Source organism: Helianthus annuus, chromosome 11 (assembly GCF_002127325.2).
Source record: "Helianthus annuus cultivar XRQ/B chromosome 11, HanXRQr2.0-SUNRISE, whole genome shotgun sequence".
Taxonomy (NCBI): Eukaryota; Viridiplantae; Streptophyta; class Magnoliopsida; order Asterales; family Asteraceae; genus Helianthus; species Helianthus annuus.
The window spans coordinates 126,493,175-126,518,892 of NC_035443.2; the positions used below are offsets into that span (position 1 = coordinate 126,493,175).

The window sequence follows — 25,718 nt, forward strand, 5'->3', positions numbered from 1 at the left end:
ATTTTATTACACCCGTTTCGTTATCTAAATCATAACTACCACATAAACACATAATCGTCAATTTGTCAACAACTTGTAAACACGCATTAAAGTACACAATGAATCCAAATAAGGACTCCAATAATTGCACTTTAAACATCCCATGCATGTTTAGCTATGAAGATAGATAAATATTACAGGGATCCGGTTCTCGTCATATTGTCTAGTCACATACGCATTAAAGTACTCAATGAATCCAAACAAGGACTCCAATATTAGCACTCTAAACATCCTACAAGTATCAATTTAGAAAGATAAGTTGACGCTAAAAGGAATAGGTTTCTGTCGTATTGAATCGTTGTATCACAGCATCCTAAATCCTAATAGTGATTCGGGATAACGCCACAAAGGGTAATACAATAAGCACACTTATATATAGGAAGTACCAGCGGCGTATCCACCATGTGCTTATTGTATTACTTTCGTTTCGTTATCTAAATCACCAACAATCTACACATAAACCATAACCATCATGTCGTAAAGTACTTCTTAAAAATCTCACTATGAAGATAGGAAGATCTAAGATTGTACTTCAAATATCCTATAAGAATCTAACTATGAGGATAGGTAGATCTCTTAAGGATTTGGATAAACATCGTATTTGCTTAATCGGAATAGTACACATAAAAGCACTTAGTAAACACATATATGCCATACATTTGGAAAACAAATCGGTTACACATATGAATCACCCCAAAACATTTGAAAACGGTAAAAGAGGGGACTATGTACTCACTTGGGATTGCGTATATTTCTTGTTCAAAAGATATAACAAAGCTCAAAAGACGAAGAGTTCAAATGTTGGCGCTTTTTGTAACGCCCAAATTACACATTCCAAAATGTAATATTATCATACTATTATTTAACAAAATTCGGGCATGACCCGTTCGTAATAAGAACAATTCCCTGTAAGACTAACGTATAATAACTTAAAATACGACGCAGCAGAAAACAAGAGCCCAAAAATTTCGTTCTTTAATAGACATATCAAACACATGAAGGTTCAAATACTTCAAAATCTATATGAGTTACACTATGTGACCATTCTACCCCGTACAATCCTTGCTCTCAACTCGAACTAAGTCCGCTTCACTTCAATAAATGTAGAGAAAACCCAAGCGATACCTGTGGACACCACGTACAACCAAACCATTAGTCATTAACATACCATACAACATTAAACTATATAATAGAATTTCGTAGAGCATTCTATAAAGTAGTCGTGGAATTGTCCAAGCGCTTTCTTAAATACTCTTATCCAAATCCAGCTCCATTTCATCATGAAGCCAACGATCCCATACCTACATTACATTCCAACTCAACGCACATCATTAGTAACCATAAATACTCGAACACTTTGATAACGTTCATGCATATGTCTTAAGCATTGAACATTCATTCACACATACATTCACACCTACGTACTTATTATCATACATACATATATATATATATATATACACACTTACATATACATGCGTACCTTCATACATGCCAATGTTCCTTCCTACGCACAATCAATTAATCACGAATATATACACAAGCTTCTTTTACATGTAGGTTTATGCCGGAATGTCACATTCACAACTTTACATAGTATAAACAATCTATGATTCAACCCACGTACCCTTTGGGTTCCTATACACATATACTTATAAAATTTCCTACACTAACATGAAACAATCCGTTCATTAACAAACCGACAACCGAATCATATAAAACTTGTTCCTAATGGTCCGGGAAGTGTTCCCCTTACATAATGACTAAAAATTCCTACCCAAGGTCTTAACCATAACGAATTTTATTACATTACGCAACATATGCACATAAAATTCGACCCGTTTAAACCCACCAATTTACTTTCGGCTTAATACAACCTTCCTCGATAATGAGGCATTATTGGCTTTGTACTTCTGATTATTACATGTTCTTTCATGATGTTTCGTAAACATAAGTATTAAAATCTATTAAACCTACTAAAAAGTGAATCGAAATTCACTTACCTCGAGTACTCCATTAAGTGTATTTGTCACCTTGCCTTATCTTGACCCGTTATCCTCCTATGCTTGACCTCTCCTTGACACGTTCCTATTATCTCATTCCATTACATCCATTCAATAGTTAGTATACATAATCATACGCATCACTAATCACACTTCTATTCACGTGTCAATCGCTTATCGAGTTCAACATGTATCATAATACTACAATGCTAATCAATCTAACAATTTATCATTCCATCATCACAACAGTCATACATGAGCTTCTAGCATGCATAATTATGCATTTACATCATGTTCGTTATTCTTTCAAAATTCCATACTTAGAATGATAACCTTTTCTAAGTTAGGCAACTTGCTTCATATGTTAAACATTTCATACCATTTCTTAACACCTTGGTTTTTTACACATCCATTCTACTATTTTCTATCAACAACCCGTTTCGACCCGTTGGTGCAATTATATGCATAAACTAGTTGGTAAGTGTTTTAGGCACTTAAAACAATCAAATAACTTACTAATAATTTATTAAAATCAGTAGTTCATGATTCATACAAGTGTGCATAACAATACAACTATTTTTACTGAATATATATACTAAAATTTGTGCAGCCACTTTCTGCGCAGCAGCTGTTCACGACACATTTTAACCCATTTATCTTCTGATTTAGTTCTTCATGTTCAAATATGAAATGATCTACACTCAGAGATCTTCCTAAGCATATAAAGATCGTAACAATCGGACATTCCTATGATTTTATATGATTTTTACAAAATCAGCACAGAAGCTGAAATGCTTCCAAACAGCTTGCTATCAAAACGAATTTACTAACTTTTCATGCTGTTTTGACCCACTAAATCTCATAACCAGCCTTTTATGACCAAATATGAAATGTAATATGCGAAACAACCTTTTCAACGATATAAGGCTCGTTGTCTAACTCCTAATAACGAATGAGATACGGCCTTTACAAGATGACTATCTAAGGCTGTCAAAAGTGACGAATTTACTAACTTTTCATGCTGTTTTGACCCACTTAATCTCATAACCAGCCTCTTATGACCAAATATGAAATGTAATATGCAAAACAACCTTTTCAACGATATAAGGCTCGTTGTCTAACTCCTAATAACGAATGAGATACGGCCTTTACAAGATGACTATCTAAGGCTGTCAAAAGTGACGAATTTACTAACTATTTTACACAAACTTTGTAGGCATTTTATCAAACACTTGGCGGGCGTACAACATTTTAAGCATCATGTACATGAGTTTTATGCATAACCCATTAGTAACTATAAAAACTCAATCATTCGACCAATTTCACATGATTCATACCTCCTACAACATGATTAGCTAACGATACATTAGTACATAATCATTCATTCATCAAAATTACTTAACTTATACAACTACAAGATTACCATGCTACTTGAACAAGTGGGTTTTTCCTCAAATCTTCAATACATTCAAATTCAAGCACAAGACACCTTCTATATGGTGAATCTAACATATATACATGTTCAATTTCATAAGATTTCACGGATTGACTAAAACCCACTTCATCAACTATCATTAAAACACATAATTTAACTTACTTGATAGTGAAGAACACTTAGGAGATCGATAATCTTGATACATGCATCCTAAAATCCTTCAATTCCCTTTTCAATTTGGAGATTTCTTGAGAATTAGGGTTTACCCCTTTCCCTCTGCCTTGTGCGATCGACCACACACACGCACAGTGTGTGTTGTGGTTTTATTTTTTCTTTCTTTTTTTTTATTATATTTTAGTTTACATTATGGCAATCTAGGTCCCTCAACTCTAATACATCATCATAGTTGCCACAAACTTCATTCCTTTACTTATTTATTAGACATTTAACTAAGTTTAATAACTTAGTTGTTGTACTTCATCTAATTACCCAAAGTAACCTACTAACGAATTTAATAATTCGAGTGTTGGGGTGTTACAAATCTACCCCCCTTAAAGAAGGTTTCGTCCCCGAAACCTTTTTCTCATCTTCTTTAACCCGTCTAGTTTTTATTTCTTCGTTTCCATTCTGTTATTAGGTTTTATTAAAATTTTCCTTCGCTCACTAAATTTTAGCATTACATGCACCCGTACGCTAAATTTACGTACCTGGGTCATTATGTCTTATTACATGCCTTCAAAACATTAGCACACAACATAAGACAAGATTATACGTGTACACTTCACATTTCATTCTTTTACAAACTTCCAGCATTTCATCTGCGTATCCATTTCCTGGTGAGGCTTCATGAGTGTACCTGCATTACTTATCATTCTCCAGGTACACCATTAATAACGTTAGCCCTCAATGTGTCTAAATCAACACACGTATTTACTTACTTACTTACGTACTCTTAGAGTTATAAAACATACATACGTATAGAACCCACATACTATAAACATACCTACGGTCACGCATACCTTACTTACATAACTTCTACATACGTGAACAAATGCATACAAACGTACATACTTGCTTATCTTCGAAGGTACTTGCCTATATTTTCATGAGAAGCTTTACGAATCATCGAGTGATACACCGGAATGCGTTACGAATCACTCGGAAATGTTACACAAAGCAAAAACAGAGAATCGGGCTGGTCAACCCGTCGGCGACGGGGTGGGGACCCGTCGGCGACGGCCTCTCCTTATACCCGTCGCCCAAAAGTCCCGTAACCAGTCATTTAAGCCGTCGGCCTCTTTCGTGCTTTTGGGAGCCCGTCGGCGACGGGGTGGGAACCCGTCGGCGACGGCCTCTAGAAAAGTCCTTTTTTTTGCAGATCCGTTTCGTCGTCCGAGCGCACTAAAACGCGCGTAACTTTTGACCCGTTTAACCTCCTGTTTCCTCCTACACGCTTGTAAATTCACATTCCATCATATAAACTTAAAATCCCACATCCGGATTAAGGAAATTCTTAACTTACATGCATTCGGCTTATTATGACCTTCTAATTATTTGACCCGTTCGTGCAGTTATCATCGTAAACTGTTTAATTGACCTCAATCTCATAAGAACTTAATGGTTTCATTGACGCCTATCATAAAGATTAAATTCTCGGATGTCTAGCGTTCTCTTAATCTATTTTTCGCTCAAAAGCTCATTTTGACCCGTAATGGGTATTTACGCATTGTAAGGTCTATGGATTACAAAGACCATACTTCTCACTTCCATACTTATCTAAAACATTACATTGATCGAACAACTTGGTTCTAAACCACTTTTTACTATCGTTTGCCCAAAATACCCTTCAAGGGCATTTTGGTCAACTTTAATTCAATCATTTACAATGAAAGACTTCATCACATATATGACTTCAAACATTATGTTCAATTAATTTAAACAGTATATTACTTACTTGTACTAAGAAGTGATTACATGAATCACTTACCTTATCATATTCGACTACCCAAGTAATTGGGTTCGGCATAAACACTCTCAAAGAGAGTTAAGCATACACATTCGACTACCCAAGTAATTGGGTTCGGCATAAACACTCTCAAAGAGAGTTAAGCATACACATTCGACTACCCAAGTAATTGGGTTCGGCATAAACACTCTCAAAGAGAGTTAAGCATACACATTCGACTACCCAAGTAATTGGGTTCTTCGCTTTTAACATAAATTCTTCTTTATATCCGTATAACGGATTAAGCTTCTAGCATTCATGAGAGCATTCAAAGTCACCCGTTCAAAACGGATGGTAGCTTATTCTTGCTCGACTTGTTTGTTAGAACCGGTCGGCTCACATAGCTTATCATAACCTTCGTTAGCATAACCAAATCCGCAATGGTTTGCTATTTCGCATTCGCTACAACATAGCGCCCACCTACTACCCAGTTCTACCGGGCATACCTGCAATAATTGCCACGGTCTCACGAACCTCATACGCTTCTTGCGTACTGGCCAGGTGCGCAATCCACACACTAGTTTCGTGCCTTCGTGTAATCATCGCCTTACGCCCGAGAGATGGGTTTCGGTTTCGTGCATATTTCTAAAACTTCCCCAAGACCACATCATGGTCTTTCGTTTAATAATTACCCTCCCAAGGAGACCCTTTCCTTTTTATTTTGACATCGGTACTCATACATATTAGTATTGTGTACCTGGGGTTAATTTGCCTAGTTGCACCTTCGCCCGTCTTGGCGTTCATCCTATTCCGCATTCACGGATCACCCTCTTCAAACTCTTAAGCTTACCTTGCACATAACATACTATTAGTTTCCTTCAAATACATAATCTAATACATACTTACATTCGCTTTTGCATTTAGGCCTCGATCGAGTCTTAGATTGTACGGGTTCTTGGTCACGAGAGCACACCGGTTTGAGTTCAAGTATTTACCTCCTGTTACTTGATTCTCTCAAACCAGGGCTCTGATACCAACTTGTAACGCCCAAATTACACATTCCAAAATGTAATATTATCATACTATTATTTAACAAAATTCGGGCATGACCCGTTCGTAATAAGAACAATTCCCTGTAAGACTAACGTATAATAACTTAAAATACGACGCAGCGGAAAACAAGAGCCCAAAAATTTCGTTCTTTAATAGACATATCAAACACATGAAGGTTCAAATACTTCAAAATCTATATGAGTTACACTATGTGACCATTCTACCCCGTACAATCCTTGCTCTCAACTCGAACTAAGTCCGCTTCACTTCAATAAATGTAGAGAAAACCCAAGCGATACCTGTGGACACCACGTACAACCAAACCATTAGTCATTAACATACCATACAACATTAAACTATATAATAGAATTTCGTAGAGCATTCTATAAAGTAGTCGTGGAATTGTCCAAGCGCTTTCTTAAATACTCTTATCCAAATCCAGCTCCATTTCTTCATGAAGCCAACGATCCCATACCTACATTACATTCCAACTCAACGCACATCATTAGTAACCATAAATACTCGAACACTTTGATAACGTTCATGCATATGTCTTAAGCATTGAACATTCATTCACACATACATTCACACCTACGTACTTATTATCATACATACATATATATATATATATATACACACTTACATATACATGCGTACCTTCATACATGCCAATGTTCCTTCCTACGCACAATTAATTAATCACGAATATATACACAAGCTTCTTTTACATGTAGGTTTATGCCGGAATGTCACATTCACAACTTTACATAGTATAAACAATCTATGATTCAACCCACGTGCCCTTTGGGTTCCTATACACATATACTTATAAAATTTCCTACACTAACATGAAACAATCCGTTCATTAACTAACCGACAACCGAATCATATAAAACTTGTTCCTAATGGTCCGGGAAGTGTTCCCCTTACATAATGACTAAAAATTCCTACCCAAGGTCTTAACCATAACGAATTTTATTACATTACGCAACATATGCACATAAAATTCGACCCGTTTAAACCCACCAATTTACTTTCGGCTTAATACAACCTTCCTCAATAATGAGGCATTATTGGCTTTGTACTTCTGATTATTACATGTTCTTTCATGATGTTTCGTAAACATAAGTATTAAAATCTATTAAACCTACTAAAAAGTGAATCGAAATTCACTTACCTCGCCATTAAGTGTATTTGTCACCTTGCCTTATCTTGACCCGTTATCCTCCTATGCTTGACCTCTCCTTGACACGTTCCTATTATCTCATTCCATTACATCCATTCAATAGTTAGTATACATAATCATACGCATCACTAATCACACTTCTATTCACGTGTCAATCGCTTATCGAGTTTAACATGTATCATAATACTACAATGCTAATCAATCTAACAATTTATCATTCCATCATCACAACAGTCATACATGAGCTTCTAGCATGCATAATTATGCATTTACATCATGTTCGTTATTCTTTCAAAATTCCATACTTAGAATGATAACCTTTTCTAAGTTAGGCAACTTGCTTCATATGTTAAACATTTCATACCATTTCTTAACACCTTGGTTTTTTACACATCCATTCTACTATTTTCTATCAACAACCCGTTTCGACCCGTTGGTGCAATTATATGCATAAACTAGTTGGTAAGTGTTTTAGGCACTTAAAACAATCAAATAACTTACTAATAATTTATTAAAATCAGTAGTTCATGATTCATACAAGTGTGCATAACAATACAACTATTTTTACTGAATATATATACTAAAATTTGTGCAGCCACTTTCTGCGCAGCAGCTGTTCACGACACATTTTAACCCATTTATCTTCTGATTTAGTTCTTCATGTTCAAATATGAAATGATCTACACTCAGAGATCTTTCTAAGCATATAAAGATCGTAACAATCGGACATTCCTATGATTTTATATGATTTTTACAAAATCAGCACAGAAGCTGAAATGCTTCCAAACAGCTTGCTATCAAAACGAATTTACTAACTTTTCATGCTGTTTTGACCCACTAAATCTCATAACCAGCCTCTTATGACCAAATATGAAATGTAATATGCGAAACAACCTTTTCAACGATATAAGGCTCGTTGTCTAACTCCTAATAACGAATGAGATACGGCCTTTACAAGATGACTATCTAAGGCTGTCAAAAGTGACGAATTTACTAACTTTTCATGCTGTTTTGACCCACTTAATCTCATAACCAGCCTCTTATGACCAAATATGAAATGTAATATGCAAAACAACCTTTTCAACGATATAAGGCTCGTTGTCTAACTCCTAATAACGAATGAGATACGGCCTTTACAAGATGACTATCTAAGGCTGTCAAAAGTGACGAATTTACTAACTATTTTACACAAACTTTGTAGGCATTTTATCAAACACTTGGCGGGCGTACAACATTTTAAGCATCATGTACATGAGTTTTATGCATAACCCATTAGTAACTATAAAAACTCAATCATTCGACCAATTTCACATGATTCATACCTCCTACAACATGATTAGCTAACGATACATTAGTACATAATCATTCATTCATCAAAATTACTTAACTTATACAACTACAAGATTACCATGCTACTTGAACAAGTGGGTTTTTCCTCAAATCTTCAATACATTCAAATTCAAGCACAAGACACCTTCTATATGGTGAATCTAACATATATACATGTTCAATTTCATAAGATTTCACGGATTGACTAAAACCCACTTCATCAACTATCATTAAAACACATAATTTAACTTACTTGATAGTGAAGAACACTTAGGAGATCGATAATCTTGATACATGCATCCTAAAATCCTTCAATTCCCTTTTCAATTTGGAGATTTCTTGAGAATTAGGGTTTACCCCTTTCCCTCTGCCTTGTGCGATCGACCACACACACGCACAGTGTGTGTTGTGGTTTTATTTTTGCTTTCTTTTTTTTTTATTATATTTTAGTTTACATTATGGCAATCTAGGTCCCTCAACTCTAACACATCATCATAGTTGCCACAAACTTCATTCCTTTACTTATTTATTAGACATTTAACTAAGTTTAATAACTTAGTTGTTGTACTTCATCTAATTACCCAAGGTAACCTACTAACGAATTTAATAATTCGAGTTTTGGGGTGTTACACTTTTAGTCCCTATTGATCAAATAAGCGTATTTTCGCATACTGGACCCTTCAAAGCCTATTTCTAAGCTATGTAAAGGATATTTAGGGTATATTTAGCTTATGATCTTGTTCTGGAATGTTCGTTGCTATACGAATCAGTAGACTTTTGCAGTTTGACGCAAATAGTCCCTTTATCGAATAAACTTGTTTTTGACACACCAATCCCTTCAAAACTTATTTCTAAGTTATGTAAAGGTTATTTAAGGTATGTTAAGCCTATGTCACTGTTCCAGAGTGTTTGTTGCGTTAAACTGATTACGCTTACGCATCAGTTTGTGTATAACTTTCTAGAAAGCGATTTAGAGCTTGAAATCGAACTAGAATCAAAACGTAAAATTATCAAACACAATTAAACAACTATTGAGACCAAAACACATTATTTCTTTGATAAATGATATTGTTCTACATCATACTGATTTTACGGAGCACAAGTGTCACAGATGTGATGGGCAAAATCCTTATGCGAGGATATTTTCCATCTCATTGAGTAAAATCTTAGTGAGTCTATCCTTAATATAAACGCCAAAACATACAAAAACCACAAAATTGAAAAAACGTCATTTCTTGGAGATTCAGTTTTGTTCTCAATAAAGTTTAGCTGAACGGGGTGGACAACATTATCTTTCTTGACTGAGGATTAACAATGTTGCCCATCTCGTTTAGCAAAACATTATTGAGTTTAGCATGACCAAAATTAGAGGTTTATGGTTGTTTTATTTAGTGGCGTTTCATTTGCTTGTCCGATCTTATATTGTTTGTTATGTAACTTCGAAGTAACATGTTATGAACAAATAGGTAGAAAAAAAGATGGAAAAAAAACAAAAATGATATATAAGAGATGTAAAACGCCAAACTAAAACCTGTGTGTGTTCTGTAAGAATGAAAAATACAAAATGCCAAACTACTCTTCACTGGCGCTCGAAGACCTTGCCGATCTTCTTTTAATTACGGCCTGTTTGCATGTCGATGCGTAGTGTCCATAGCCTTTGCAGTTCTGACACTGTCTTTCTTTGGCCCCGGGTTGCGACTTTGATTTCTTTTTCTCGATTGTTATCTGCTATTTAGATTTCAGGCGCTTCTGACAACCAGAACCTTTGGATTTATACCCAACAGGGACTCTTATCGGATTCTTGTCGTTTTTATATTGACCGGTTATCTCGGCAAATCTTTCCCTAGTACTAGCGGGAGGAGCAACAATCTGCATATCTTGAACCTTCTTCATATAAGATTGAACGTGATCCATGTATAAGGATAGCTCCTCTTTATTACCAGATAAACGGTTCAAAGTATATTCCGTTGAAAAAAAATATCTTACATCATACTTTGCATATCGTGATCAAGCTCGTCATATATTAATGACTAATTGAGTATTCGGGAGAGCAGTGTGGGGAAGCCTCTTTGCGCCATCTATTCGAAATGTATTGTTTTGGAAATTCCCTAATGTCCATACTTCTCAAAACATAGAATATCTGTCTACATACCAAACCAAACTTCTTAAAACGCCTGCATGAGCAACTGCATGTGCAATCAGACTTAGAGTACATTACCTGAAAAATGCCAAAAACAATATCTCTATAACGCCATACAAAGAATGTTTGTCTAAAAAAAATTAAAAAAAAACACTATTGGATATGATAAAACGCCATGCAAAGAAAATGCCATATAAAAAACAAAACGCCATTGTTTACCTCAAATAAGGTTGTACAAGGCTGCTGGAATTCCTTTATGTAAAACTTAACAAACCCATCGGGCTGATATTCATAATGTTGATTTTTGAAATCCGCAATTCCGATTAGCTGAGCTTGAACATCACAAAAATATTTTCGTGTATATGTCAGCAGCTTGGCCCTCCAACACTTGGTAATTAATCTTCAACTGGGGGCGTTTGTATCGAGATTCATGATCATTTTTCTGGTGCGTGTAACGCTGTTCTTCTATTGTAGTTTCGTAATGAGTCATGAACTCAACAAGAGTAGCTTTTGAATCGCACACTTGACCAAAAAAATGATTCTCACTCTCCGACCTCGATGTCGTTCGCATAAGGCCCGACAGCTCTTCCATTCTATAGTATGCAGGGATCCAAGATTCCCTGAGTGCAAAAATATCAGATAGCCAGTCATTATCTACTAAATTGAACTCTCCAATGACCACTTCCCATTCTGATTCAAACTATTCAGGTGTAAGAATATCCGTCCACACAACACCGTAAATACGTTCTTTGAAATTGGTGGAATTGCATAGCCTAACACCAACCTATATATAACATGAAAATGCCATGCATAAGAAAACATATATATTACACAAAGACAAAACTTAATTAAAAAAACAGTAACAAGGTATAGAACACCATATATTTTAAAACGCAGTATATCCTAAAACGCCAAAGGTAAAAATAAGCATATCAACCTTCAGAGAAAGTTTATGCATCACATGCCACATGCATACCCGATGCCTCGTGTCAGCAAATACAACAGAAATAGCCTTCTTCATTGCTGGATCTTGGCCAGTGACAACAACTTTTGGTTGAGAACCAACAGCTTTTAGAAAAACTCTCAACAACCAAATATACGTATTAGCAGTTTCCGACGCCAATAATGCAGCACCAAATGTAACATTGCAGTGATGATTGTCTATACCAGTGAACGGTACAAACACCATAGCATATCTGCATATGAAAACGCCATGAGAACTGAAACAATAATAAAACGCCATTGCCTGTAAACTCATAAAAACGCCATTGCCTGTAAACTCATAAAAACGCCATTGCATGTAAACTCATAAAATCCCAAAAAAGAACAGAAGAAATTGAATTACAAAATATTACTTGTTGGAGCAATACGTGGCATCAAACGAAATCACATCACCAAACACGTGGTAATTACGTTTGGCTTGATCGTCACACCAAAAAAGTCCCTTTAAACGATTGTCTTCGTCTGTGAAGTAATCGTACAAGAAATTAGGCTGGGAATGTTTTTTTTTCATCCAAATGTCTCACAACCATATCGGCGTCAGGTTCCCCTATAAACAACTTAATTTGCCTCCTGTAGTTCTTAAATTCAACTTTACTTGCACCCACGTCTTCAAAACCGCCAAAACAAGTCTTCATAACATTAAACGCTTTGATTGGACCCATTTTTCAACTTAGACATGCTGTGTATAACATGCTTCTGGAGCTGAGTCAGGTGTTGTTTAGTTGGAAGAAAATTCTTATCACGACGTTCAACAAGATCATGGTTGTGCTCCTCGACAAACTTATAGACCTTCCATGATCCAGCCTAAAAAATTACACATAACAGTGCACCACAATCAGTCCTCTTTGAAAAGTTGGATCGCACTAAACGTTCCTTTTGATTGGGGTCCAACGTATCAACCTTCTTGTCCTTATATACCCCAGCTCTCGTACACATGTAATACTTAATATGTAATACACCATTGGAGTTTATCTTTTCAGTCCCTTTCCTGACTTAAGACCCACAAGCCTTGGCATACTTAACATACATTGAATAACAATCATCGAGGCTTGTGAATATCATGTCCATTGTGGGCTTTATTTCTTCACTAATGTTAGGAATGATAAATGGTAATCCAGTTTTGGGGCAAAACCTTTCACTCGAGGAAGCAACTTCGTCTGAGAAAACACAGTGAGGAACAAAAAATTCAGAAAAACGCCATTAAAAATAGAAAATGTCTCGTAATAACATTATAGATTAAAACGCTATTAATTGAATAAGCAAGACATAATAAACACATAATTTGAAAACCCCATGATGAAAACGCCAAAATACGCACACCATAACTTTATTGATTAACAAAAATAATGAACTAACAATACTAATGCGACGTGATAATGAAAACGCCATGAGATGAATAATTAAAAATAGTTAACAACATAAATAATTAACAAAATATTACATCATAATGAAAATGCCACAATTAACAAAACTAATGTTTACACAAATTAACAAATAGTAACAACTGATGTTTACAAATACTACTAAATAATATTCAAAACTAATCAGGTGTAAAATGCCAATGATCGTAAAAACATAAGAAATATACTAGATCCCAAAGGACAATTAAAATTAATAATGAAAACTCCAATTATCAGTTCTTACTAATTGTTTAACTACCAATGAAAACGCGAATAAATTGGATACATGAACAACGCCATTGAAAAGCATACAACACATTATGAAAATATAAATTAAAAAAAAAAAAAACAATGAAACAAGCATAAAAGGAACAAAACACCATATCTATCACATGATTTGCTGTAACAAAAATAGGAAACGTGATCGAATTTTAATTTATCGAACAGAATCCATCTTAGACGCCATAGATCGAGAAAACTTGCAAAGGAGGTAATAGCTAACACGATATCTTTGGAGTTTTAATTTGAAACAGATTTATAACGCGAATAAGGAGGGAACGTATAAAGGACAATCGTACCCCTGCATATCAATTAGTGCCCCCTGCCACGTGTTGGGCCAGGATCCGTTCTCACCGTTCTCACACTTTTCACCGTTTTCTCCTAATCCTGTATATATATATATATATATATATATATATATATATATATATATATATATATATATATATAGAGAGAGAGAGAGAGAGAGAGAGATAGAGATGAGGGGTGTTTGAATATTAACTCTCTAATCGATAACATATCTTTATTTCAGCTCAAGTAAATAATCAACTTCATTTATAATTAGTGTAAATATCCAATACAAATGAGTTTTAACATACAATTTACCCTTAACATAAGAATTGAAGGAGATAATTTTATTTTTTTTGGAAAACTTTCCCCCTACTACTTAAGAATAATGTTTAATTGCAAAATGTAAAAAAAAAAAAGAAGAAGAAGAAGAAACCTCCGTATTTTAGATCAAGTGATATGTCACTACAAATAAAAAGCCATATAGTGGCACACATTTTTAGTGGCAATTAGATTTTGTGCCATTAATTTAGGTTTTAATGGCACTTTGTGTATACCACATTTGCTTAGCACTAACTTTTAGTGACATTATATTTTTGTGCCACTAATTAAGGTTTTCAATGGCACTTTACATTTACATATATGTCACTAAAAAAAATCTTAAGCTTTTTCAATTTCCCACCAAAACCCTTTTTAATAAAATTTCGCCTAAAATTGAACTTTTATGCCATTTTCCCTCTAAACTCAAAAGTTTAATTTTTCAGTTCCCTCTACAGTTAAAGTAACTATTTTTTTTCACCAAAACCTATTCATCATTTTATCCAAAATCCTAAACGAAGTGTTCTCCTCCAGCCCACCATTAGGGTTTTACCTAATTTATCCAAACCTTCACTCTCCTCACCATCACTATCAGCATTCCTCTCACGGAACTCCACCAGCCCCTCAATATGTTCAGTTGGGTTTAATACATCACTAAGGTAACACGAATTTCAGTTTGTCTATCAATTACTCTCCTAAAATCGTAAGTAATTTCTTCTTTTACAATACTTTTTTGTGAAAATTGTTATTTTTTGCATATTGGTTGGATCAGAAGGTAAGATATGGAGCAATCGCATACATAAATAATATAAAAGACCAATTACAAGAGCAATTGGTAAGGATATACTTTTCTAGCAGCTCTCATATTTTGGTACATCTATTTGCATTTATGTTCTGTGTTTAATGAAGCAATCTAATAAAAAAATTACACATATTTGTTTTATTGATATAAATAAACGTCAATCATACTGATTAATTGACTTAGATTTCTAGGTAATCAACTTATTACACTTCGAAAATTAGTTTGCTAAAATGTTTGTTTGTAGTAATCATGCTTTATATTGGGTTCTGTGTTTTTCTTTCCCTAACCCCTAATGTTAGCCCCTTTGTAATTTTAAAAACCCCTAATGTTAGCCCCTTTGTAATTTTAAAAACCATGTGTTCACTCTAATAATTAAACAAAATCAGCTACTCCTATGTGTTGGTGCACTACATCTGTCGACTTTGTCTTGTATCGAGTCTTACATTGTATTGTATAGATTAGGGCATGATTTACGAGAAATAGGAGAGTGTATGTGTATTAGGTAGAGGTTTCACTTATAGAGTCATTGGTAAAGGTTTCGCTTATGTGAACTAGTTAGTTCCGCTTATATGTGCACATGAGATTCCGCTCTTGTGGTCATGTACGTATAAGCGGAACATCGACAACTATAAATACCCTAGAAGCGAAATCATTTGTAACGTTGACGAATTCCATACCGAGGTGATGCCGGTGTGAAGAACTGCTTGTAATTGCTTCTAATCAATACAATCAGCAGTTTTAGTGAAGAATCAGCTATTTCTATCCGTGTTTCTTGTTATTCCGCACCTGAAACATAGAAGAACGCCTCTGAACGACTCAATCGGGTCAGAACACGATCCTACAAGTGGTATCAAAGCTTGGGAGGAGGTTTTCTGCAGAAATTAGCTGGATTTCATCTTGGTTTCTTACTTCTACACCTTCTATTTTCAATTCAGAAAGTTTTAACAGTCAGAATTGGCTCATAATTGCACAGAATGTGTGTTATTGGACATTAATAAACCCTGGAAAGTTTCTTGCCAAAATACAGAGTAAAAATGGATCAATTCAACCTTCGACTAGGTTTCGCTTATTCGGACACTTGGTGATTTCGCTTATTTGACCACCTGGTTTCGCTCCTGTGTCACGTAATTGAGAAGTTCCGCTCCAAACTGCATCCTGTAGTTCCACTTTTGTGTACAAATTTGAATTTCTCTTATACATACTTCAGCAGTTTCGCTCCAAATTAACTAGAGGTTTCGCTCCAAAGGCCTATTATTGTCTTGTTTCGCTTTTGTGACAGTTTCGCTTCAACAGTCATCTGAGGTTTCGCTTATTGTGCACACTAACCCTAGTTTCGCTTCTGTGATCATTATAGTTTCGTTATTTGTCACATATTTTGAAATACATGTTGAAAAATCATGGATACCGAGTTCTACAATGCGTTTGCAACACCGTCTGCTCCGGCTGCTATTGCTCAAGCTATGAACTTAGAAAATGAAACGGGAACCACCCAAAAACCCCCAAAATTGATGAGTATCGAAGAATACTATGGGTGGAAAGATCGGTTCGAGAACTGGGTTCAGGAAAATCATCTCAGGTCATGGGAATGTATACTGAAGAAGTACGTGTTGCCTAGAACGGAGTTGCAGGTTCTAAAAGAGCTTTCTGAGTTTACAGATCAAGAGAGGGTAATGTACAAAGCGGAGAAGATGATGATCAGTCTGCTTCAACAAGCGATCAAAGAAGATATCTTTATTCTACTACAACACGACAAGACTGCAAAGTCAATTTGGGATGCTCTGCGTGTTAAGTTTGAGGGTAGCAAGAACATGATAAAAAGTAAAAAGGCGCTGTTAAAGAAAGAGTTTGATTTGTTTAGCAGTCTACCGGGTGAAGACACGAAGAAGCTGATTGAGAGATACTGCCACTTAGTGCGATCGATGTCAATGTTGAGTATTACAAAAGATCGTGAAGAGTGGGTGGATAAGTTGGCTGATGCGTTACCACAGAAAGAGTGGGGAACGTATTTGATGATTTTGAAAAATACGGGTGTTTATGATGGGTTGACAATCTCACAGTTCATCGAGAAGATCGAGAGTCAGGATCTGGAACAACATAAGATCGCTAGGATGAACAGTCCGAGTGGTCAACAGGATGTAAAGATGTATTATAAAGGCAGTGTTCCGGTTCCAGAATCTGAGAGAAGTCCGAAAATCCAAACCGCATTTAGTGCTGGGGATTCTACGGAAAAGACAGATCAGAGTTCAACTAAAAGCAGCAGTGGATTTTCATCATTTCCTAGTATCAATCCTAAAGAGTCAAATACGAGCTTTCAGTCTCAAGGCACAAAGACAGGAAATGGTTACGTGATTCAGTGTAATATCGCTCTAAATCTTCCAGAAAGTCAATGTTTTTCTGAGGAAACTGCAAAAGACCACATGGCACTTCTTGGTTCTGTATTGTTATCTTATGAAGGTCTTGTTGCTGGTTGGATCGGAAATCCTATGCTCACCAAAGAGGATTACGATCAGATAGACGCCGAAGAGATGGAACTGATGGATATCAAATGGTGTCTTGCTAGTGTTCTTCGACGTGCTGAAAAGTTCAAGACAATCACCGGGAGAAATGACTTTCTTGATGCTCATGTATCTACTTTAGGTTTTGATAAATCTAAAGTTACTTGTTTTCGATGCAGGGAGAAAGGCCATTTCAAACGGGAGTGCAAAGGAAGAGAAGCTAGTGGTGCTCAGAATCCGTTTGGAAAAGACGACTACTACCGGAAAGCCATTTATCAGCAGGTTGGTCAATCGCAAGATTCACAGACGGCTCATGGTAGGAAGATTGAGGATTCAAAGAGAGCATGTTTAGTAGATTTTAGCTGGAGTAACTACATATCATCTGACAGCAAAGCATGTATAGTCGATCAAGATGATGAAAGACTACCTGAAGGCTTTAGCTGGGATATGTTTGTAGATGAAAAGGGTGATTACAAAGCTTTCATTGCCAAGATTGTGAGAGAACCAGACATGTTTGCCACATGGATGAAGTCTATTGGTGAAACTGTGAAGTTTGTTGCTTCTGATGAAAGTTCTCTTAGTGGTGATGATAGTTCACAGATTTCAGATGAAAGTGTACAAAATGATGTTAATTCTGAAAAAGAAGTTGTTTTTAATCAAACACCATCTGTATCTGATGTGTCAGATGATGATTCTGAAAAATCTGCAAAGTTTGATCATTCACCTGTTGACACCAGTAGTGATGATGAGGAGGAGAAACATATTAATATTGCTAAATCTCATTTATCTCCTGAAAGTTTTCATTTCTATTTTGCAGATCGCATGGAGAATCTGAAGGCAAAAAGAACTGAAAAAGAACAAATGGAAATGAAGAATGAAAGTGTTGATGAGGAGAAGGTTAAAACTGAGCAGGTGGCTGAAGAAAAGGTGTCTGATTTTGAGAAGGTGATTGAGATAGAAAAGGTGGTTGAAGTGGTGAAAACAGTTGAAGTTGAAAAGATTGTTGAAGTTGTCAAGCCTTGCACGAAGTGTTTGGAAACATGCAAGGAATGTGCAGCAAAGAATGATATAATTGCTGAATATGAGAAGAAGAAGGAGCAGTTACTGTTTAACCTGAATTATGTTAAAGAATCTTATGATGTCTTGAACAAAACAGTAACTGGTCTTCAAAAGACAAACTCAGAAAGAGAACAAGCATTAACGATGATGAATGCTGTTATGATGTCAAAGCAGAAGGTGATAAATTTCTACATCGAAGAGAGTGCCAAGTGGAAGCAAGAGTTGGAGACAGAAAAGATCGAGAATGAGAGAATCAGACGATTATTGCAAAGTTACTCTAGTTCTGATTATCTCATTGATCGTATTTACCCAACTGTTGCAGGAATGGAAGCTTTTCAAGATAAGAAGCCAAAGAAAAAGAATGATACTGGTAAGAAACCGACTGTTAGCTATAACAAGTGTCCACCTCCGATTTGGGAAGGGTATTCTCCTAGAAAACCAAACGAAGAGCAACTTGCAAAAGCAGTCAATATAAAGCTTAAAACCGACACAACTGACGTTTTACCAGATAACATTGATGTCACGTCCACCTCATCCGATACTGATCATGAGTCTGAGTTAATCAAAAAGGTGGTCGATCAGGTGTTGGAAACTGATGAGGAGTCTGAGTCAAAGTCTGAGTCTGGAGGGTCAAGTTTGTCTGTCTGCAATCAAAAGACGTCGGTCAAACGGTCTTACCGTAAAGAATTTTTGTTATCAAAGGCAAATTTGGATGATGAAACATTTGAAGTTGCATACACTTTAAATGATTCGGACAAATTATACTATGACAAAGAATTTCCAATAAGAAGTGTTCGTTTTGACTTGATAAAAAAAGGTTTTCAAAATGACAGAAATTAATATTTCTGAAATAAAAGATTTAAATCTTATTGGAAAACCTAAAAAATACACTTCAAGAGTTCAACAACGTTTAAGCAAGAAAAAGGGTTACAATTCTGGTTCTGGTTTTAAAAAGAAATCTAACCAAAATCGTAGCTACAAAAAGAAAGGTTTAGGATTCATCCCACCAGAAAACCATAAAAATATGAAAAATTCTAAAACAAAAATGGAATTTGTGTCAGGTGGAAGTTCAGAAGATGAGCAGAAGAAACCGTTCTAGAGACAGTCAAATCATGAGTTTCTTGCTGAGAAGAGAAAGATTGGAACTGAAGTGCTTCAGCAAAGAGAGACACGTACCTGTTACAAATGCAATGAGGCTGGTCACATTGCATGGAACTGCCCAAAGAACATCAAGAAAAAACAGGGAGTTTCTCAGAAGTTGAAAGAAAAAGTTATTGATGTTGAACCACCTACCGAGAAATTTAAAGTTTTTGAAAATTCGATTCATGAGGTTGGTGAGTTTCTAAAAGGAATGTTTACAAGCAGAAAGCTGAAAACAACCAGGTGTGGGTTGTTAAAAAGGTAAGTGAAAAAATCGGCAATGAATCTGGTTCCACAAAGCCAGATGAGCCACAAGGTGAGGTGAAGATATCAGTGAATGATGTTGATTTTCCATCACTGAAATCTGAAGAGGTTAAAAAGAAGGTTGGTAAAATTGAGATTTCAAATCAGTTTTACACACAGAAAAAGGAATTTGATGTCGAGAAAACATTCAACGGGAATGTTAAAAAGATTTTTGGGAAAATGTTGAATGGGAAAGCTAAGGGGGTAAAAGATTTTTATGCTACTAAAAAGGCAACATACAACCCCACTGCGCAAGAACTGAAAGTCATCAAGTCTAAAAAGACTTGGATGGAAGTCTGTTTCCCATGATAGTCTTAGGACTTTGCCGGAGATCCCAAGTTTATATCGTGGATCAGGAATCGGCATCATTCTGGTTTTAATTAGATGGTTTGAAAGTTGTTAAAATTGTTTGAATGATTACAGGTGAAAAGATTACGCCGGAGCTTCCAGGTTGGTAAGAGAGAAGCAGGAATTGGCATCTTGGTGATCAATTTTACAAGTGGTAAAATGGTGATGTAGACGTAACATTCCTACAATCAACATTGCATGGCTATATCTACAAGTGGTATTTTTACATGTGATATTATTTTGGATAGTTTTACAAGTGGTACAGAGGTTGCTTAACTACAAACGGTAAATCAGAGACATTAATTTGTACTTGATTTACTATCATACAAGTGATGATGAACAAAATGATGAATCACATCCCCATACTTAACAAGTGATAAACTTTCAAAGTGGTAAAAACAAACTCATTTTCCGGAAAAATCATTTTGATTAAAACAAACTTAAGTGTTTTGAAATCTAAATGAGAAAATGATTTGTGATAGGGGGAGTTCGGATTGTTTATCCAAGTGAATGACGATTTGATGCGATTCGATGTTGGTTGTCAAGTTTCTGTATAGTTTGTGTTGCGTTTCATGTTTCAAGTGGGTCAAGAGTTAGTTGTTTTCAATTTTTCTTTAATGTATTTGCATTTTAGGGGGAGTAGAAATTTTCAGAAAATCCAAAAACATTAGAAAATTTGAAAAAGCCAAAAACATGATAAAATTCAAAAATGAGTTTTGCTGTGCAAATAGAGGAAATGATAGTACATCAGTGGGCTGTCACAACATGCTAAAGAAATGTAATGATAAAATGTGATAAACAATCTCACTGCGGATGTGTCAGTAGGTTTTTACACACTTAGTATATTGTGACGAGATATAAACCTAAAATCAAACTTGCTTATTCTGTGGGTTAACAAAACTGCTTGGATATATAGGTAACCCCTGAAATCTTGTTTGAAAGGTCCCTTATTCTGAGATACTAGGTCTTTATGCTCAGTGATATCTGGGGTATTATCCCGGGACTTCTGCTGTATGGAAGTACTGACCTAGTCCCCGGATAATGCTTTCCGCATATGCTTGAAACATAGCATCACTCTCAGCAAGCTGATGAAACAATAAAATTGATAGTCACTGCTGTTGAAATCAAAAGATCCTCTAAAGGGGACACACCGAAAAGTCGAAGCCGTCATCTCTCTGCGTATACAGAAGTATCGACCTGAGCTCTCACGGCCCTTGCAATTAACCCCTGAACAGATATCATCTGTGGTATACTCACCTGTAAGACTGAATATTGGGATCTGGATACGGGAGTATATACAAGTAGTGGGACACACGGATAAGTTTAAATGTTTAAAACATTAACAATCGTATCTCGGATCAGTTGAAATTTGTGTGAAAATTTAAGTGGACAAACATACTGGCAATCTAGGTGAATTGTTTAGAACTTAGTATGTAATTAGCTTAATGGTGTTGGTGACATGTCTCATAAACTGATATGATTCTCTTACGCAAACTCACAAAAAATATTTTCTGTAAATATTTCTTTTGCATTATTCTGATCTTACAAGTAGTGTAAGTCTTTGTTTTTACAAGTGGTGTCATTTACTTTCTTTAAAAATCCAAAAAGATTTTGTGTGTGTTTTAGCATAAACTTTTGAAAAGTCAAAAAGATTTTCGACAACTGATATCGGAAAGATGATTTTCAAAATTCCGAGTGCTAGACATGATGACATTGTCGTGAAGGGGAGTATTCTTTAAAATGCAAAATGTTTTTCAAACAACAAGTGGTTCATCATAGAGATAGTGATCTGAGGGAGAGTATGTGTTGGTGCATGTGTTTATGAGAGGAAGTATCTGACTAGGTCAGAGTGTTGGTGCACTACAAATTGTCAAATTTAAAAATTTATTTCTGAGTTAAGAATATGCAGGATAAGATGAGCCAGATTGTTCGATTCTGAAATCAAAGTTAGATGAAAGCCAGGTTACGATACCTGAGGACTTTGATTGAAGATAGCCAAGTTTCGATCCTGAAATTGAAGATTCTGCAGATAGAGCTAGTTTTCAATCTTGGAACACGAAGAGCCAGACAACGATCCTGTATCAGATATTGCTGAAGAACAAAGAAATGCCAGCAAATTGAGAGGGGGAGTCTGAAGATTGTCAAGCAGATAGGAGAGTCTGTTGGTGAAGATAGAGATAGGGAAAAGCCCAGAGACTGATCAAGACTGAAGACGTGAAGATACAGCATTGTCGTGACTCGATAGTCGACTCGTCAACATCTGAGGGGGAGTCTGTTGGTGCACTACATCTGTCGACTTTATCTTGTATCGAGTCTTACATTGTATTGTATAGATTAGGGCACGATTTACGAGAAAATAGGAGAGTGTATGTGTATTAGGTAGAGGTTTCACTTATAGAGTCATTGGTAAAGGTTTCGCTTATGTGAACTAGTTAGTTCCGCTTATATGTGCACATGAGATTCCGCTCTTGTGGTCATGTACGTATAAGCGGAACATCGACAACTATAAATACCCTAGAAGCGAAATCATTTGTAACGTTGACGAATTCCATACCGAGGTGCTGCCGGTGTGAAGGACTGCTTGTAATTGCTTCTAATCAATACAATCAGCAGCTTTAGTGAAGAATCAGCTATTTCTATCCGTGTTTCTTGTTATTCCGCACCTGAAACATAGAAGAACGCCTCTGAACGACTCAATCGGGTCAGAACATGATCCTACACTATGGATTATAATGGTTGAACTATCTTTTGAACAATCATTCATTTAGTTAACTATGAAAAAATGAACTTTATTCACAATATGTAGTCTTGATGTTAGGTGTGTGAATTTTTGACATGACACGAACCTAACATGAAATTCGTGGGTTTGGGTTTAGTATACACGGGTTCGGGTCAGTTTCAGGTTGAATTGATTGTACAAGATAGGTTCTAAATTGATTGTACAAGGAGGATTCTAAATTGATTGTACAAGAAACAAGAGAAAACTATAAGATGTTCGCCTATTTGGAGTATATGATAAAGTGAAATCCTTAAATGGATCGGAGTAGAGGTGTACAAATCGTTTATTTTCCAAACTGGATTGGGTTATAAACCAAACCAGGTTGGGCAACACAAAACAAAAATCAGTTTATTAAAATCACTTTTTTTTAAATATTTACCCTTTAAAAATAATATTCTATCCATACTTGAATAAACCTTTATAAAGATAAGCTCTACAGTTTGTATAGATCTTGAAGTGATCCATGATTCTGTATATACTTAAAGTTTAGTTAAACACTTACGCTGTAATATAATCTATAATATACCAGTAGTAGCGTTAAACGGGTCGCCTGTTATACCAACAACAGCGTCAAACGGGTCATCTATTTATAAAACAGTGTATGCAGCCAACTGCAAACAGGCCTGCAGACCGGCTGCGAAGTGCGAACATGATAGTAATAAAAATTAATGTTAGCTGCGGACATAAACATGCCAAAACAGTCAAACGGGTCAACTGTTTATGATTGTATCGTTGTATCGTTTAGAATATATAAATCAATGATCATTGTATTGCTTAGAAACCAATTATGGATTAAAATATGACATGTGTATTGTCTGTTGATTTAGTATAAGCTCGCTTACCTCGTCAAGGAGGAGCCATCGAATTGATGAATGAATCACAGATGCAGCCAGAGCCAAGAAGTAGAATGCAAATTCAATACAGATCATTTGTTATGCGTAATTTTTTGTGAGTTATGTGATATAATTAGGTATAAAGCTCTATTCGCTATTGGGCCAGTCTATTTTAATTTGCAAGCTATCTTCGGTTCCCAAGTCTATGTCGGGTTTCTTGAATGAAACAACCGGAACCGACCCGACCTATTTCAAAAGCAATACAAGAACTGAACTAATGACCGAGATGCCTAGGTTCGGGTTGGGTTAGGTGTATTTTCGGTTCGGGGGGTGGGGTGTCTCGCACCCAAAAAATGATTGACACCTTGCCGTTAAAAAAAAATATATTAAACAATTTAAATAAAATTTAGGTCCGGACCGAAAAGAAGCATACATTAAACAATTCAAAAAATGTATGATTACCCCCGAACCGAAAATACACCTAACCCAACCCGAACCTAGGCATCTCGGTCTTTAGTTTAGTTTTTGTATTGCTTTTGATATAGGGACGGGTCGGTTCCGGTTATTTTATAGTTTTCTCCGGTTTCTTGTAGAATCAAGTTAGAACCCACCTTGTAAATCATTAACTATTTTGGCAAACACTTCCTACTTGCGTTCCATTTTTATGACTATTTGGCAATGAAAGTAAGAATTAGAATCAAGGTGGGATTTGTCAAACACTAAAATACTCCACAAAAGTATAGGATCTGCAAAAGTTTACTATTTCCATTTTATCGTTGAATAATTAAGGGGTTTTCTTGATATTACTCTTACACTTGTGCATCCAGTCAAGTGTTGCATATTTGTTGGGTATCTTTATTATAAAAGTCAACAGGTTGAATGGTTGATACTTTTTACTCCCATTAAACATCGTGCAAGAATTTATCTATTGGCACTTTTACTAGTGTTTTTATACAAAATACAATTTTGTATTTGTTGGTGCAGTCATCCGTCGTCTTCGTCTTAATATCGAGTCTCAGGTTCGTTGCGGTTATGAGACGAATATGATGTCATCATCTTTGATGATGACATCATATGATGATGACATCATATGATGATATCATCATTATATGACCACATGAGACTAAACGACAGAAACATTGGATAGGAAAGTTTAATTGAAGGCACTTGATGCTATTGGATGATTTAGAGGCCCAATGAGAACATTCCAATTGATGGTCCAATGAATGGTTGGCATTTGAGGTCCAATCGTATGAAGATGTTGACTAATTATTACGTTGACCGTTTGAAAGGAGGCTGCCGTTTGAATTTTATAAGTTTCATGTTGACCGTTTGAATCATGTATCCGTTTGAACTGTTGACCGTTTGAAAAGGTTCAAACGGATAGGCTCTACTATAAATAGGTTCATGTCTAGTTCATTTGTAACGGTCAGGAAAGTTGTACCGAAGTGCTGCCGGTATTGTTTCTCGCTGTAAACACTGTCATATCAATGCAAAGAGTATTAAAGTATATTTTCAGCTGTTTTTCACATTCGTTTCTTA

General features: G+C 35.8%; 1 protein-coding gene and 2 long non-coding RNA genes across 3 annotated transcripts; all 3 read right to left on the reverse strand.

Annotated features, from left to right (window-relative positions):
- Nucleotides 1-879: 879 nt before the first annotated feature.
- Nucleotides 880-5,483, reverse strand: LOC110935686. Its single transcript, XR_004873146.1, has 2 exons — nucleotides 3,640-5,483; nucleotides 880-2,127 (listed from the first exon to the last, which is right to left on the reverse strand). It is a non-coding gene; the product is annotated as an uncharacterized LOC110935686 (long non-coding RNA).
- Nucleotides 5,484-6,603: 1,120 nt separating this feature from the next.
- LOC110935687 lies at nucleotides 6,604-9,614 on the reverse strand. Its single transcript, XR_002589322.2, has 2 exons — nucleotides 9,244-9,614; nucleotides 6,604-7,731 (listed from the first exon to the last, which is right to left on the reverse strand). It is a non-coding gene; the product is annotated as an uncharacterized LOC110935687 (long non-coding RNA).
- Nucleotides 9,615-11,470: 1,856 nt separating this feature from the next.
- On the reverse strand, nucleotides 11,471-12,794 carry LOC110932860 (protein FAR1-RELATED SEQUENCE 9-like). The gene is made up of 3 exons (XM_022176113.1): nucleotides 12,700-12,794; nucleotides 12,107-12,326; nucleotides 11,471-11,830 (listed from the first exon to the last, which is right to left on the reverse strand). The coding sequence occupies exons 1-3, from the start codon at nucleotides 12,792-12,794 to the stop codon at nucleotides 11,471-11,473; spliced, it is 675 nt and encodes a 224-aa protein (XP_022031805.1).
- Between the last annotated feature and the right edge of the window lie 12,924 nt (nucleotides 12,795-25,718).